Below are 15,794 nucleotides of genomic sequence, written 5' to 3' on the forward strand. Positions count from 1 at the left end.
ATTCTGCTCTCAGTTACAGAGATATACATTGAACTAACCTCATCAAAGTCAGTCTATTACTCTGGGTTGTGGTGTTCTGAGACCAGACCCTGGCTCTGAGAATTTTATTTTCATGCGAGATTTAACTTCAAATACAGTCCCCTCTGCTGTTTGTTTGAAGGAAACAGATTATTATTAATACCAAATTTTACTGGAAGATGCGTGCTTCTATTGCCCTTTAAAATTCAAAATACAATTTGCTTCATGATGAAGCTTAAAAGAACGATAAGATATCTCCGTCATGCAATGAAATAGTATCAATATGTGGTAAAATTGCCATTAAATAGCACATACATCTGAAGGCAAAGCCTAGTTTCTTTTTCTCTCTCCTTGTATATGCTCCCTAACACATATGTAGGCCATTCTATGTACCATGCTGCAAATCATCTGTACCACTGAGGTTATTTCACATAGTTAAAAGAAACATGCATATTAAGCACATTCAGTGATATGTTTAATTGAAACTCAAGAGACTACACACTGCATATTAGAATACATATAACCTATATTATGCCTTTTCCCCCTACCATACAACTTTCTGAACTGCTTTTGTTCAGAATTAGCTTAAACAGTTTATCACTCATCCAGATTGGTTTTGAAGCTATGTTTAGTTGTGTGTAATGATATATACACTCCCTCAGAGCCTACTTCAGCACCTCTTTAATCTTTAGCCAAGATTTACTCACTAACAAAAACTGCCAGGATATTTTGCTTAATAATGTATCTGTCATTTTATCAGATATTAAATTTACTCACAACTGTGGCTAAAGCCCTCAGACAGCTGACATCTGAAATTATTACTCAAAGCAGCCTGCCAGTCTTTCTACACTTACTCTGCCTTTTGAGCTGTACAACAATGGAATCTCTCAGCTTCTCTTCAATTACTCTATCATACAGCAAAATATATTCAGACAAAGTTTGATACATTTAAATGTTCATTTCTCTGCTCAAAAGCCTTGGCCATCAGAAGAGTTTGTATCACCTGTAAAAATTTACTGCCTCCATGGAGTTGATCATTAATAAAATTCAAGTATAAAGCCAAAACAGAAAAAGAACCTGCAAACAGTAACCTTTTCTCTCTACCCAAAATGTTTGGTACAGGTTTTCCTCTAATATCCTACTAGTACTGTTACATACTCTGAAAACATCAGCTGTTTATTTTAGGATTTTTTAAGAGAACAGTGTATTTAAGCAAATATTATTGAATATCAGCAAATAAATGTTGAGGTTCTTAAATTGCAAACAAGAATATTCGCACTAGAAACCTGAGTCAGCCATGACCTTTAAAAACAGCACAGGGAATGTATCATCTGATTTATAATACTAATCAAAACATCCTGAATTTTAAATGGCAAATATTTGCAGTGGATTGCTTCTGTACAAGGTAGAGGCCCTGAGTTCTTGGAATAAATTGTTCATAGAGTAACATAAATTAAAAAATAATATTAGGAAAACATGTGCATAGTACTTTGACAGAAACAGGGAGATAAGTAACATAACAGCATGATCCAGCATTTCTCTATCCATTTTAGCTCCCTTTCCTAAATGATAAGACAAAATCAAGTTCCCTCTGTGACCTTACCTATAAATGAAAGGAGCTACCGTGGCAGTATTGGGATGGCTGTATTGCTGTTGCTGGGGAAGCTGGACAACACCATTTCCTGTGCCTTGGCCACTGCCTGTAGCCATCGAGGCTGACAGAGCCGTGGAGGACCCCGGGGTGAGAGCTGCACTTGGTTCTTTCCCTTCAGAAGAAGCAAGACCAGAGGAAGGAGAAGCCTTCTCAATAAGTTGAGATTTGGGTGTTGATTGGGACTGGTTTCCTTTTGTAGTCCTCAGTTTTTCAACCTCCTTGCTTCCCGGGCATGTGGATGAAGTGCTCTGCTTTGCCGTTGGCACCTTGGATCCAGGTTTTGGGATCCCACTAGAAGATGGTATTAAACTTTCCTTCTTGGTTGCTGTCGTCTTGCTTCCTTTTGGGATTAAGCTTGCAATTTTTGAGCTCTTCTTTGTAGATGTTTCAGTGACCAGGTCCTTCTCTTCCTTGACTGTTTTCTCAGTGCAAACTTTGTTTTTGTCCCTGTTCTTTTCCTCTTTGTCCTTTGGCTGTAGCAAAGACTTTTTATTGCTGAGATTTTTGCTTCCAGCTTTTGGAGGGGTTAACTTCGGCGATATTTTAGGACTGCTACTTGTGGAGCCTCCACTGTTCACCCCACCACTTAAGACATCCATTTCACCACATTCTGAAAAGGTATCATCCTCTCTCCCACTGTCACTGGGTCCTGAGCTCAGTGACAAAGGAGGTCTCAGAGCAGTCCTAGCATTAACCAGCTTGAATTTTTCCAGCATAGATTTTTGTCCAGATGAAGGAGGCTTCACACCTTCAGAAGGGGGTGGCTTGAGCCTGTCTGAAGATGGAGTAGGGGAGGTTGCGGGACTAGGCTGCTTCACAGACAGCATGGTAGAGGTTGCACTGTGTTTGACATTCATGGATTTGCTGCGCCAAGGCTTGTTGGCACTTGGAGAGGGTATGGCAGAGACCTGCTGCTGCCCAGTGCTGGTGGGTTGCTGCACATTTCCATTCATGCTTGCAGATGGGTGAGGGCCTTTTGGTGAATCTGCTGAAAAATACAGAAAGAACCAGAATGGTACAGTTATTCTTCCATCTCCTGCTTGAAGGTAATTCTATATTCCTTTGGCATTAAAAAAAGAGTTACAAGTGATTTATAAGAAAGAGAATTTACATGTGAATGGAACATGAAGGATGCTAATAAAAAATGCTTTTTACCCCGCACCATCATGGTGGGTTGTGCAATACTTCTGTGAGCTCAAGAGCACCCTGGAAACATCTTTCTTGTAACCATTTCATTATGCAAATTAAACTTTCCAATGTGAAGATTTTATCTTTGATAAGTCAAAAAGAAATTCTTCCAATAAGTCATTAATAATAATAAAACACTGAGATGTGGAATAAAAAAGAATGATACAACATTGGAAGAAAAACAAACCCAGAAAAAGATGGGTTTGATGCTTAGTGAAAGCAAAATAGGTTTAGGGTAGCTGGAGGAGGACTGAATAATACTGAAGCTGAAAGGATGCCATCAATATTCACAGAAGCAAAAAATGGCTGGTCACCATAATTTGTAATGTTTTAAGTACAGTTAACAACTTCTGGCAGTTCATTTTAGGAACTTATCCCAGTGCACTTTCATAGGCAGAAAAAAATGAACAATTTTACCAGTGTCAGTACATACAGAGTTATATCATCTACAGAGATACAGCAGCAGTAGGTGTTTTGGGCCTCTAAGCTGAGGTGGATACAAAGGCTCATTTATGTGGCTCTGGTACTGTTACTACATTTACATTATCCAGAAACTTCAGCTAATCTTCACAATGAATGAGAATAAGACTCTTTCTGTAATAATCAAAATATGCTAATTGACAACCATGATTTTCAAAAAGTCATCTAGCTTTAATAAGCAAAAGAGACCAATGCACAAAAGGGTTAAGATCTCCTAGTGAAGGTCAGATTTCCAAGACATATCTGAGAACCTAAACACTAGTGCTCTGGAGCAAAAGAGAAATGAAGTGGTAATGGTAATCAAGTATGCGGTAAATAGCTATTTCAGCAGATATTTTCTCTCAGTGTATCTATCTTGTCTTGCCATTCAGTCGAAGGACTATCTGCGAATTAGGCATAAGACTGCCTACAAATATATCAAATTCAGGAGTGCAAGCAAGCCTGTGAATCATACACTACCAATACAGTTCATGGAATGGCAACAAAAAAATAAGAAGAAGGTCTGATGTGTTATGTTCACACATGAAGCCAAAGTCATGCCTTGGAGTCTCTCTGAATAATATGGTAGAAGAGGACACTGAAGACATTTCTTCTTTCAGCACAGAGTTTGAAGTTATACATAATTTTCATTTTTGCAGTCTCAGCCCTAAAGCCCTGGTATGGGTTACAGTACCCAGCTGGAAGTCTAATGGCCACTAATACACATAGGAAACAGTTTTGATCATCCTGAAAGGGGAGCTGATTTTTCCTTAACAAAGTGAACGCGAACATAGCAAATCTGCTTCTCTAAGTAGCACAGAATCATAGAATCACAGAATGATTTGGCTTAGAATGGATGTTAAAAATAATCTAGTTCCAACTTGCCTGCTATGGGCAGGAAGACCTCCCACTAGGCCAGACTGCTCCAAGCCCGATCTAACCTGGCCTAGAACACTTCCAGGGATGGGGTACCCACAATTTCCTTGGACAAACTGTTCCAGTGTCTCACCACCCTCACATTGAAGAGTTTCCTCCTAATGTCTAACCTAAATCTACCCTCTTCCAGTCTAAAACTGTTACCCCTTGTCGTACTGCTACATGCCCTTATGAGAAGCTCTCTCCTCGCCTCTGGTTTTCTTGTATCTCCCTTCAGGTACTGGAAGGCTGCGATAAAGTCTCCCCAGGGCCTTCTCTTCTCCAGGCTGAAAACTAGTTTAAAAATAATTTAAAAAATCCTGAACAAAAGTAAAACAACAGAAATGGAACACTTTTTAACACTATTGACAGCTGTACACCAGCAGGCCAATTACCTCCACCTTCAATAGATGCTGTATAATTCCATCTGCCCAGAGTTTTTCATCTGCTCCTCAGCCTGACATGCAAATCCCACAGCACAAAAATTAACTCAATCCACCTTCACATAAGGATTCTAAAAGCTCTGCTGTGTCCAGTTACTAGGCAAGAAAATGTGAACTGGTAAGGGTTGCCTCAGAGCATTTTCTGGGATAGGTGAGGTTAGGGCTTAAAACCCAGCAATCCCATAGCAACATGGAGCAGCTTTGTTGGGCAGCTACAGAGCTGATCCCATCCTTGTGACCAAGGCAGGAATTGCAGCTGGTTCCCTGCTACTTTTCTCATGAGCCTCAAAGTCAGAAAGAGAGCCTGAGGCCAACAACAGCTGTTGGAAATTACTGCAGCCCTCAGGCTTCCTTAATTTATACCAGAGATAAGACCTGTGGCTGATAGCCTAGGACTGGGCATGCACAAGGACATTCTTGCACACATTTTGCCTTGCACTAATCTTGCCTTAACTACACATGAGAATTGGGGTCTTTAGCTATCCTATTAATTTTGGAGAAGAACAATTCACAGGAAGAATATGCAAAGCTAATGCAGAATAGATATAACAATTTGTGAACAGCAGGATGCCACTACACTCTGTTGTATTAATTCTGCTACATTTGTATGACTTCAGGCTATTAGTTTTATTAAAAAAAAAAAAAAAAAGTGTTCTGATTAAAAAGAAGAATGTGTGCCGTGCCATATTTCCTGCTATACAATATAAACTCATTGAGGGGAAAAACTGTAACAAGATGAGCATTTACTCTTTCATCAACAGCTTGTTCTACTACATATACAGCAAAAAATCACAGGTCCTTGGAACTACTGGTACTTATTTGATTCCTATATAACAAACCATAAACAGCATCAAAAAGTTACAGAGTACCTTAACTTGCCTTTAATCTTCAGTTTAAACTGTATCCTTAATGTTACCCCAAAGAATGTGGACTGCACACTTTCAAGAAATATTAAGAGTCTGTCTCTATGTCTAAAGACATGGAATAAAAAGATTCATCCCCTCCACAGCCCAAATGCATTACTTGAAGCTGAACATTATGCACTTCTTTCTGCACGCTCAGTGAGGACTTAGATTTAGCTGTTACATGAAATCTGTCCCCACCTTGTGGTGATTTTCATGTGGAGTGAATCCAACCTGTGAAAAGGATTTCATCTTTTTATAAACTAAATTTTATGAGAATCTTCTGTTTATGGCCTAATTCCCTTATTGCTGAAATGCATAATCAGCTTGTGCTTGAAAACAATTTTGAATTCTTCTTGAGAGCTCTGTGCTGCTGAGCTCAGCCCAGCCTGCTCTGGGAAAGCAGAGCAGTAACACTCCCACGTGTTCAGTGCAAAAAGAGTTCTACTAGAATTCAGCAAGACCCTGATGACTGAATGGACATTTTCAAGTCCACTTTTCATAGACTGTCACAAATAAAGGACAGGTGAGGAGTTAAACTCGGGCCCAATATATAATCAACCTCCTCTCTCTCCTTGTCTATGACTTTTGCTGTGTTCTGTACTGTTGGGAAAGACAGGACCTTTGTGACAAGAGGTCTCCCCTTGCAGTGTAATTAGGTACTGATAATCTAGATATTCTGTAGCAGGCAGGTGCCCAGATTAGAGTATCCAATTTCAGTCACTCACAATTAAAAAGGTTAGTAGAAAAAGGAAGAGCTGCAAGGGATTGTTATGAGGATGTTTGGAGGAATAGGAGGTTATCTGGTGAGATTCAAATAATTCAACTTGTCCAGCTGTCCATGAGAAGGTAGCTACCCCTTATCAGCACAGGAGGAGAACAGCACAAGGGACAATTGCCAAAATGCCGGCACCAGAAGAAACATAGGCAATTTAGCTCTAATGTACCTACTGACCACAGTTTAATGACAATTTGCATCATTAGACAATGGAGTTCCAGGACAGAGTTTCTCAGAGTTGGTATGGGCAAAATAAACAAATATTGTTGAAACTTATTTACTTAAAAAACCATTTTGCATTAAATTATAATGAAAAGCAGGGGATTTAACTCCATGACACAGAGACCCTTATTAGTGTTCAGACTGTTTCTAAGCTCTTAAGTGTAAATATTTGTTTTTAAAATGTGACTTGAATTAGAAATTATTTTTTGCTGGACTCAAAATACCCTGGGTGTCCATGTTATAAAAATGTGAATAATTGCTTTATTCAAATAGTTTTGTTTTCATAGTTTTATTATCAACTTTATTTTATTAAGTCAGAAGCAGATACCTATGATGTGACCTGGAAAATACATGTGTTCTTTGAAACATAAGCTGCAAAGTCCAGGAAAAAAAAAACAAAAACAGAAACAAAAACAAACAAACAAAAAACCAGCTCACTAAGGCTTCACAGGTGAGTTTCAATTTATGGCATGTTTATTGGTTTTGTGCATCCTGTGTTCTTGACTTAACTGCAGCTACAGTTACCTGTGTCACACACAGCAATGGGTTGGGTCTGGGCATTAAAAATGGGCTGCACTCAACAAAGAGCAAATTAATGTTCCCTCAGGGGAGCAAGGTTTCTTCCTATGTGAACTACTCCCTAAGCAACATTCAAAGGAGATAAGATAATGACATACTAAATAATGAAATACTAAATAAAAGACCCATATTAACTCCTCAGGTCTCCTTTAACTCTGTGACTACATAACCATTCCCCACTGTGACTGAGCTGGAAACCCTGTTATGTGGGAATGGATTTCAAGCATTACAGATAACCGGATTAAAAAAAAACCCTTATGCTGTGTCTCTTTTCTCAGGTCTCCTTATAGCACGTATAGGCAGGTGTACAGCAGAGAAAAATGTACCAGAAGTGGTCTGCCCTTGAAGAGGTCTGGAGGTCCCAAACTCTAATGACTATTTAGCTAGCAAAAGTCATCTCTTTTTCTGCTTCAGTTAATGCAACACTATTGCAGAATTACAAGCTATTTATATTTACTGTATGATCTACGTCTCAGAAATTAGAGTATATGGACTGCATATGCAGTCAGTGGAAGCTGTTAACATTATCTTGCTCCAAGTATCTGCATCAAAAGCAAAATTGGAAATATAAGGTTTATTATGTGTGCCACAACATAAGAAAAAGTCAGGTTTTCAGTGTATAGTGACACTTTTATTTTTTAAAGAGGTGTTTGTTGTTATGACTATTACTATTGTGAGGATTAAAGTTTGTTTCTAAACAAATTCTTCAAAAAAACTCAAGTCACAGAATATCCTCAAATACTTTTACAAAAATATAAAGACTATTTGGACATTTCATTGCAATATTTAAATATTAGGCACTATAGTAGTTAAACAAAATATAGTATGGTTCAGCTGCTTTTCTCTTTAGGCATGGTGAATTCAAATACAGGTTAACGTGTTCTTTCAGGATATTATAGAGAGTATCACTTAGCTATCCTTGTACTCACAACAGTCATGTTAACTTCTGCTTAATAGTCTAAACCAAATGTATATTTGTTTTAGAAACTCTTGTAAAACCCATGTTTTTCCTTCCGATCTGTTGTTTTGAAACAAAGAAAAAAGAGCAAACAAATATATCAAATACAGTACTCTGTAGTTATGCAACATTATATGTTCTATATTCTGTAAAATAAATTGAATTATTATACACAAACAAAGCCACCTTCATCCTCTTGCAATTGGTGACTTCAGTAAAAATTGCATCAAGGTTCTAATTCTCTTCTGTAAAGAAACGGGAAAATAAAGAAATCCATCTTGCAAAAAGCCACATAAATGTGCAATGCAATGCAAACCTTAGCAGTCAAATGAGAGTTTCCAAGGAAGAAGCTAAGAATATTAATTTCTACAAGCATGTCTCACCTTCGAACATTTCACTCTCACATATTTCTGTTGCAAATTTATGTCAACATTATGAAACAATTCTAAAACTTAAACTGCTGTACATACCTTCACTCAAGCAGCCACATGTCCTACTTCATAACTTCACTATTGTATTTGTGAACTATACAGTGTCTGCTTAGTTTTCACTCTGACCTCTTTCTAGTCTTAGTCTGGATGTCTTGCCATAAAAAAGTCCCTAATAAAATAAATCCCACTATAGAACTATCTAAAACATTCAACCCTGACAGTAGAAGTAAAGAAATAACTATTGAAAGGATGGTTTTATATCTTCAGATACAGCTAAGGGCAAAGTGTGTTCATCAGAATTTTGTAAAAAAATCTGGATAGCTGCCTGTTGCTTGGATGAAGAACATTCACTGCATACTTGTTCCTCCCACAGACCCCAAGGATGCAAATGGGTACTATGTATATTGTATCGCTTTCAGCTGTATTCTAACCCTGAGATATGAATAAAATGCTGTTCATTACACAAAGGGAAGAAGAAGGGGGGGGAAGGAGCTGGATTAGTTACACAACTCAGAAAGCTGATTTTTTTTCATTTTCCAGGAAAATAAGTGTCAGGGTAGGAGAAAAGGAAGAACCCAGGGAACTCTGTTTCCATAATGGAAGCTTGTATTTAAAGGAGGCAATAAAACCTTAACACTGCATTCAAATCCTTGCAAAATTTCATTATATTTGACTTAATTTCTAATCCTCTATTGAGACTGACACTAGGTAAGGAATAGACTCACATAATATTCTGATGCAAATATAATACTCTGATTCTTCTCCATTAGAGGCTAGGATGCAAAGTACCCTGAAAATTACGGCAGTCTTCCTTTGGGTGTGAGTAGAATGGAACATGGACCAAGATTACAGGCATCCAATACAGATTTATTTTTACTTCCAAAAAAATTACCCAGTGATATTTCCATCAAAGAGGGATAAGATAGAATTATAACATCTGGAAAGTTTTCACTTCTGACCTTTAATCCCAACTCAACCACAAGTCAGAGCCCTATCTCCATAGGTCTTCCTTACCAAGTTTAGATACTACATTTCCATCTTTGACCTTTGTGGATGGCTTCTTTTGGTGAGTTTGTTGGTTTGTTTTTTTTTGTTGTATGTTATGTGGAGTAAACTTACTAACTTTTAATCACTTACCTTTTTCATTTCCGTTTGCATATTGTGGAGGCTTGTTTTTGTCAATGCTGTTAAAGCTCTGGCTTCTCCGATTTAAATTAGAAGCTCCCTGGACTTTGGTACTGCTGCCTGCAGCTGGCACCCTTGAGGGTCCTGGAAGCCTGGAATGGTATAGTTAGAAATCAGTTCATTTTATGCAATACAACTTACAGAGGAACCAATATGCAAATATCAGAATTTAAAACTAACAACTGAAAACAATGATTTCAGGTAAGCAACAATGAACAGGAGGATTCAAATTAGTTAGACTGCACAAGTGGGGGAAAAAAAGCTTATCCTTATGCACACAAAAGGAAAAATGATGACTAGAGTCACAAGACACATTAGAAGATGCTTTGCATTTACCATTAATATTGCTAAAACAGATTCACCCTAACGAACCACTAAAGTGCAATAACTTAAATTTCAGTCTGTCACTTTTGAAGAGGAATTGTTTCAGAAGTTTATTAGAAGGCACAACAATACATAGTTGACAAATATTTTCATCTCTTACTCTAGTAACTGTCTCACAACTGTGTTTAGCAGAAAAGCTGGCCTTTTAGTTCTTTGGTTATTTTTCAGAGGGCTATTGACTAAAGCACTTCTACCTTATAATTTGAAACGAAAAGTATTGAAAATACATATTTTAGCTAGATGCTACAGATACAGGTACACTTTTTAGAGAGAAGTGTGTAATGTAGCCTATACAGTTCATTTGTTAGTTTGTGCTGCCACCATCTGAACCTTATTGTGTGTCTATGCTAAGGTAAAAATCGCAGACTGTTGTCTCTGGCTTCTGTAAACCTGCATCTTTTTTCTGTCTGAATCTCTTCTCTGATGTCAGATGCTTTCATACATGCTTCCTTCAAAATTTTCTGCAGCATCTTTGTGGGCATCCCCACTCCTTTCCAGTTTTGTTATCTGATAGACAAAATGAAATGCTTGAATCAGCAAGAGTCTTTTGTCATAGGAGAACATCGCTCTTCTCTTTCTTACTTATTGGAATGATTTGATTATTTTAATACTGGCAACGCAAATTATACCAGAGTTAATGAATTCCGTTAGTTTCATTGTATTACAAAAGAGCAGCATCAGAATGGTAAAAAAAAAACCAAAACAACATACTACAATGAATTACAAAATGTTAGATTTCTTCCAAACTAATTTTTTTTTTTTTTTAATATAGTGTTATAACAGAAATGTTCACATAATTTCATTTTCATTAGCGGACATATGTAAGCAGCTCCATGCTCTTTTCTTTACCAATTTATGCCTCAGAAAGCTAATCTATCAGTTACTTTTATGGTCAACTCTGGCCTCCAGCCTGCCCTGCTAGTCTCCATGCTGAGCCCAGAGCAGACTGTCTCTGCTCTGCAGAAAAAAAAACCAAAACAACATACTACAAAGAATTACAAAAAGTTTGATTTTTTTCCAAATAATTTTTTTTTTTTTTTTAATATAGTGTTATAACAGAAATGTTCACATAATTTCATTTTCATTAGCGGACATATGTAAGCAGCTCCATGCTCTTTTCTTTACCAATTTATGCCTCAGAAAGCTAATCTATCAGTTACTTTTATGGTCAACTCTGGCCTCCAGCCTGCCCTGCTAGTCTCCATGCTGAGCCCAGAGCAGACTGTCTCTGCTCTGCAGCTGTACACACGCTAACCTTTACCGTGACCCATGAATTCGAGTGATCTTCTGTTCCCTGAAGAATGCACTAAAACAAACTTAAAAATCCATTTGCTCCTTCTCATTACCCTAATTTGACAGCCAGCTAGAGCCATGAGATCATTTGTCAAAGGTAATGAAAAAAACAATGAGAAGGTATGTGCAACACTGGAAACTCATCTGTTCTGTTCAAATAGTTCTGCATATATTCTGCATGCCAGAATTTGAGAACTTGCCATGGTAAGCACTTTATACATGAGGTCATTTGCTCTATGCACTTTCCAGTTTACCTCATTTGCTGTCTTTTTTTAATTGAATGCAGGTTTAAAATTGCTCTTGCAGAATCATGTTAAGCAGCTAAGGAAATGCAAAGAGGAGAATAACAAGGGACAAGTCACATACCTCTGAACAGCCTTCGGAAACACTGCCACAGATTTAGAGTATTAGACAATAAGACTGTTAACCTCGACATGTTGAATGTGGACAAGACAGGAGCATCAGCAATAAGGAAAACTGAAGACCTATAAATGCAGGTGCAAAGCAACTGGACCGTGATATAGCTCATCCCAAGCTATCACCAGCAACTGAAATTGTTAGTGCACTATATTGCAGAATGCATTCTTTATTGTAGATTATGCAATTTAGGGTTCATTGTTCTCACCAATGAACACTACAGCAAAGGTATAATTAATGAACACATTAATTATCCCCCATAAAAGAAAAGAAAAAAAAAGCTAGAACCAAGATTAAGCTTTAGACCTCTATTTCTGTCCTCTGCAATCTGGTTTGTAGATTTTAGTGCTCATGGAAGTAATAAACTGAAAATATTGAGGAAATCTGAAACACGCCAGCTCCTACACACAGCTCTGTCAAATCCACTGCCAAAACAAAGCATCTAATTAGTAGGGACTGTGTGCAGGCTACTCTTGATGGAGCAGAAATCCTGAAAGTGGTTCTTTTTTTCCCCTCTATTTTCCTTCAGCATGAACTTGGCTCTGTAAACTCAACTTCTCAGGTGGATTTGTTACATGCAAAACATCCAGTGGGAATTGGGATGGACTCTCAAACTTTTTTTCACTCATATCTAAAGTAAGGATTTGAGCCAGAGAGTAGAGAGCACTAAAATCACCAACTAATCCTTCATATCCAATATTTCACATGCAAGATACAAAGATGCAGGATACATAACAACCAGAAAGATTACTTATATACAGTACAAATCACCTCCTTCCAGTCCATATAAGGCTTTCCCGTGGCAAAGCTTGTTATTGCAAAGCTTGCACACATAACATAAATACATATTTTTTAACATCTGCTTATGTCCAAAAGATAGAATATCAGTGGCCATATACTTGCTTGAGTATCACTAACAAGCAATAAATTAGAGATATTTAACTGACCTAGAAGTCTTTTTTTGACTGGTTGCAATTCCACTGTGATTAGACTGAGTTGCATATCTGGCTGTGAGACTGCATGAGAAGAAACAGAGAAATTGAATTAAAGAATTTCTTTGAACATGTATAGAAAGAACACACTTATCAGCAAACTATGAGTTAATGAATGCAAATTGAACATAGATAGAAAACACAAATTTACTGGCAAAAATATGGAATAATGCAAACAGGCAGAACTTTATGAGATGCAATGCACAGATCATGAAATAATGGATATTGTTATAACTCATTTGCTAGAAATAATCCTAGGAATAGACAATGTGAGTAAAGTTCCAGTGACTGAAGTCTGGCTCTATTCACACAGAGTGAACCCCAAAACTTTGTGCCCTTTTTTTTTTTTTCTTTTTTTTTTTTTCTCCCCATCCACAAAAAGTACTAATCACAAATATACAGCCACTAGTTTCTCCAGCAACCTGACTGGGTTCACAGTCTAGCAGTTAGGAATTAATTTGCTATACCACATCCAATGTGAACTCAGAAATATTCCTGCTAAAGAAAGGTGACCCTCCTGACAGTAAAGCTGCATGGAAGAAGCATCCAATAATTATTTTCATTACTGTTACAGCAGCACAGGTCATGTTTGTGATGCATGACCTAGGCAATGAACCAGAGGCTTCATCAGGAAAGCCCTGACGTGCTCAGACTCACTGTTAAATTCCTCACAAAAATACACTTTTGACTATTAAAGCATCTGAGAAGTGTTTCTGCAACAAAAGATATTCTGTGCTACAGGGCCAAGAGAAGTGCATTCATCTTGACGCCAATTAATATGTCATTACTACATAGCAAATTTTTGCTTCTGTTTCATTTGATATTTGCATAGAGGATATGTCAAAAGTATGGCCAAGGTAAGGCCTCCTTGCCAGGTAATTTCAGTTACTATGAACAGGTGCACCCTTTGGAATCCACAGAGCCTGAGGGTATAGACAGGTACCTAAGCCAGGTGCAATCACAATTGCAAATTCCTTGCATTATTAAGTAAGTCACAGAGAACTGAGGAAGCAGAAACTCTGATAGGCACGGATTGCTTTTGTCTCTCACAGCTCTGCATCTTCCAGTAACTCTTTTAAGTAGCAACAGAAATCGCAGTGCTTTAGTCCCAGCTTTATAGACTGGCAGCACTTAGAAGAAACCCCTTCTGGTATTGAGTCTACTAGAAGAGTGCTAAGCAATTTCTGCTAGTGCACTGAAGCAGATAGCCTGAGCCTAGAGCAGAGGGGAGAAGCCCACACAGGAGGATGGCTTGCCATACTGGCACAGCAGTTCTGAAGGAGGGCAACGGGAAGGCACAAACCAAGGGACAATGTGAGACTTCAATGGGATGCATAATTATTCTTAATTTACCAAATGAAACCCCAATGAAAGGTTCAGCATTGTCTCTGTGCCTGTCAATTACATGTGTCACATGTGCATATGATGAGTCTAAAAACCAGGCAATACTTCTGTCTTAAGAAGGCAAAAAGGAATAATTCAATACACAAAAGCAGCATTCAATTCTCTGCCATTTATCTTCACAGTAATTCTGACAAACTGCTTTTTGATATGACCATAACTTCTGTGGGAATTATAATAAATTATAATAGTAGAATAATATTTGCAATTTATATATTTTAATCTATCTGGTAAACAGTATATTAAATTACAGCTATCTTTCATAATAATGTCTGGACTTGTGATGCAAATGTTACATAAGATGTTGTGCTGAAGTTATTAAATTTGTGCCTAGCCCAACAGTCCACATTTTGATAAGATCCTCCCCTCATGGCTTTTTTCAGCATACTTAAAATGCAGGAATCTAGAAATGCTTATCTCCATTAACTAAACTAAGAAGTTGGTCAGAAATATGGTATGTCAAAGAAAACCTTAGTGCAGTTATGTTGTAAAAGGTAAAATGATGCATGATACAATCAACACAGACAGTGAGCTGGAAAAATAGAGTGAACAGGATGCATTGACATAGTGTACTGTAGCCTTCTACCTAAAACAATACCATTCCAAAGTAAGTGGATGATCGAATAACTTAGTATCAGTGATGTGGCCAAGTTGTTGATATGTTAGCCCACAGACAGATAGTACCCCTTTTTTTTTTTTTTTTTTTTTTTTTTTTTTTAGTATCAATAAATACATGAAGCACCTATCTGCAAGTGCTTGCTAGAATGCTTTTATTCCATGCCTATTACTTGGGACTTCATCCACTAGCAGATTTGTGAATTGTCAGCTTATAGATTGCTTTCAAACTTTCCAGATGGGCTTGAAAGGCATTGATAGATGTGTCAACGTCAGTAAAGTATCATTTCCATTGTCACTAGGTAAATTTATTTTCCAAAGTAGTGTGACAAATTAAAAGGAAAAAGAGAACATTAACAGCTCATAAACCAGGTGCATCAAGTTCCTAGTGACTTTTGGTTTTCCTTTTCAGTTAGCACTGGATATGCTGGAACCATTAAAGTTTTGCACAGATGCCTGTTTTCCAACTGCAGGCCCCACTATTACAGATGTAAACTGCAACACAGCTGAAGTCTATCCACTCTTGTAAACACATAAACAAATATTTACCTGCTGCCCTTCATCTTACCAAGTAATTGTTTGTGGGTGACATCTGGCAGTCAGGAAAATCTGTTTTGCTTAAAACAGTATTTTTTTATGTTTCTAGATCCACATGAAAGTTTACGAAACATGTGCCTCTATTAAAGTAGCACAGTAGAAGTTTAATGTATTTAGGACAGGGAGGATTTAATTGTCAGACAGTTGGAAAGAGGGATTTTCAAACCTTCTAGTTCTCAGCTGTCTGTTTCCAAGACCCTTTCCTCTGCCATAATACTCCCACTGATAGTCTTCCCTGACGTGGTCACAGCTTTGACTCCTCAGAGGAGCCAGAGCAGTTGCCTGCAAAGCTCTGCCAGGTTGCATTGGCAGGAATGGGACATATAAACTAAGGAGGAGACCAACCCTGACTGCTGAGTCAGC

At 37.7% G+C, this 15,794-nt stretch overlaps 1 protein-coding gene across 2 annotated transcripts in view; it reads right to left on the bottom strand.

Annotated features, from left to right (window-relative positions):
* NAV3 (neuron navigator 3) overlaps positions 1 to 15,794 on the bottom strand; it is a 277,623-nt gene that overhangs the window by 137,713 nt on the left and 124,116 nt on the right. For both annotated transcript variants that reach the window (XM_010003059.1, XM_010003058.1), the window contains exons 6-8: positions 12,774 to 12,842; positions 9,685 to 9,824; positions 1,622 to 2,657 (exon numbers count right to left, since the gene is read on the bottom strand). In XM_010003059.1, coding sequence (XP_010001361.1) covers positions 1,622 to 2,657; positions 9,685 to 9,824; positions 12,774 to 12,842 — 1,245 coding nt within the window. The remainder of the gene's footprint in view (positions 1 to 1,621; positions 2,658 to 9,684; positions 9,825 to 12,773; positions 12,843 to 15,794) is intronic.

The sequence above is a fragment of the Chaetura pelagica genome, unplaced genomic scaffold, assembly GCF_000747805.2.
Source record: "Chaetura pelagica isolate M959 unplaced genomic scaffold, ChaPel_1.0 scaffold288, whole genome shotgun sequence".
Taxonomy (NCBI): Eukaryota; Metazoa; Chordata; class Aves; order Apodiformes; family Apodidae; genus Chaetura; species Chaetura pelagica.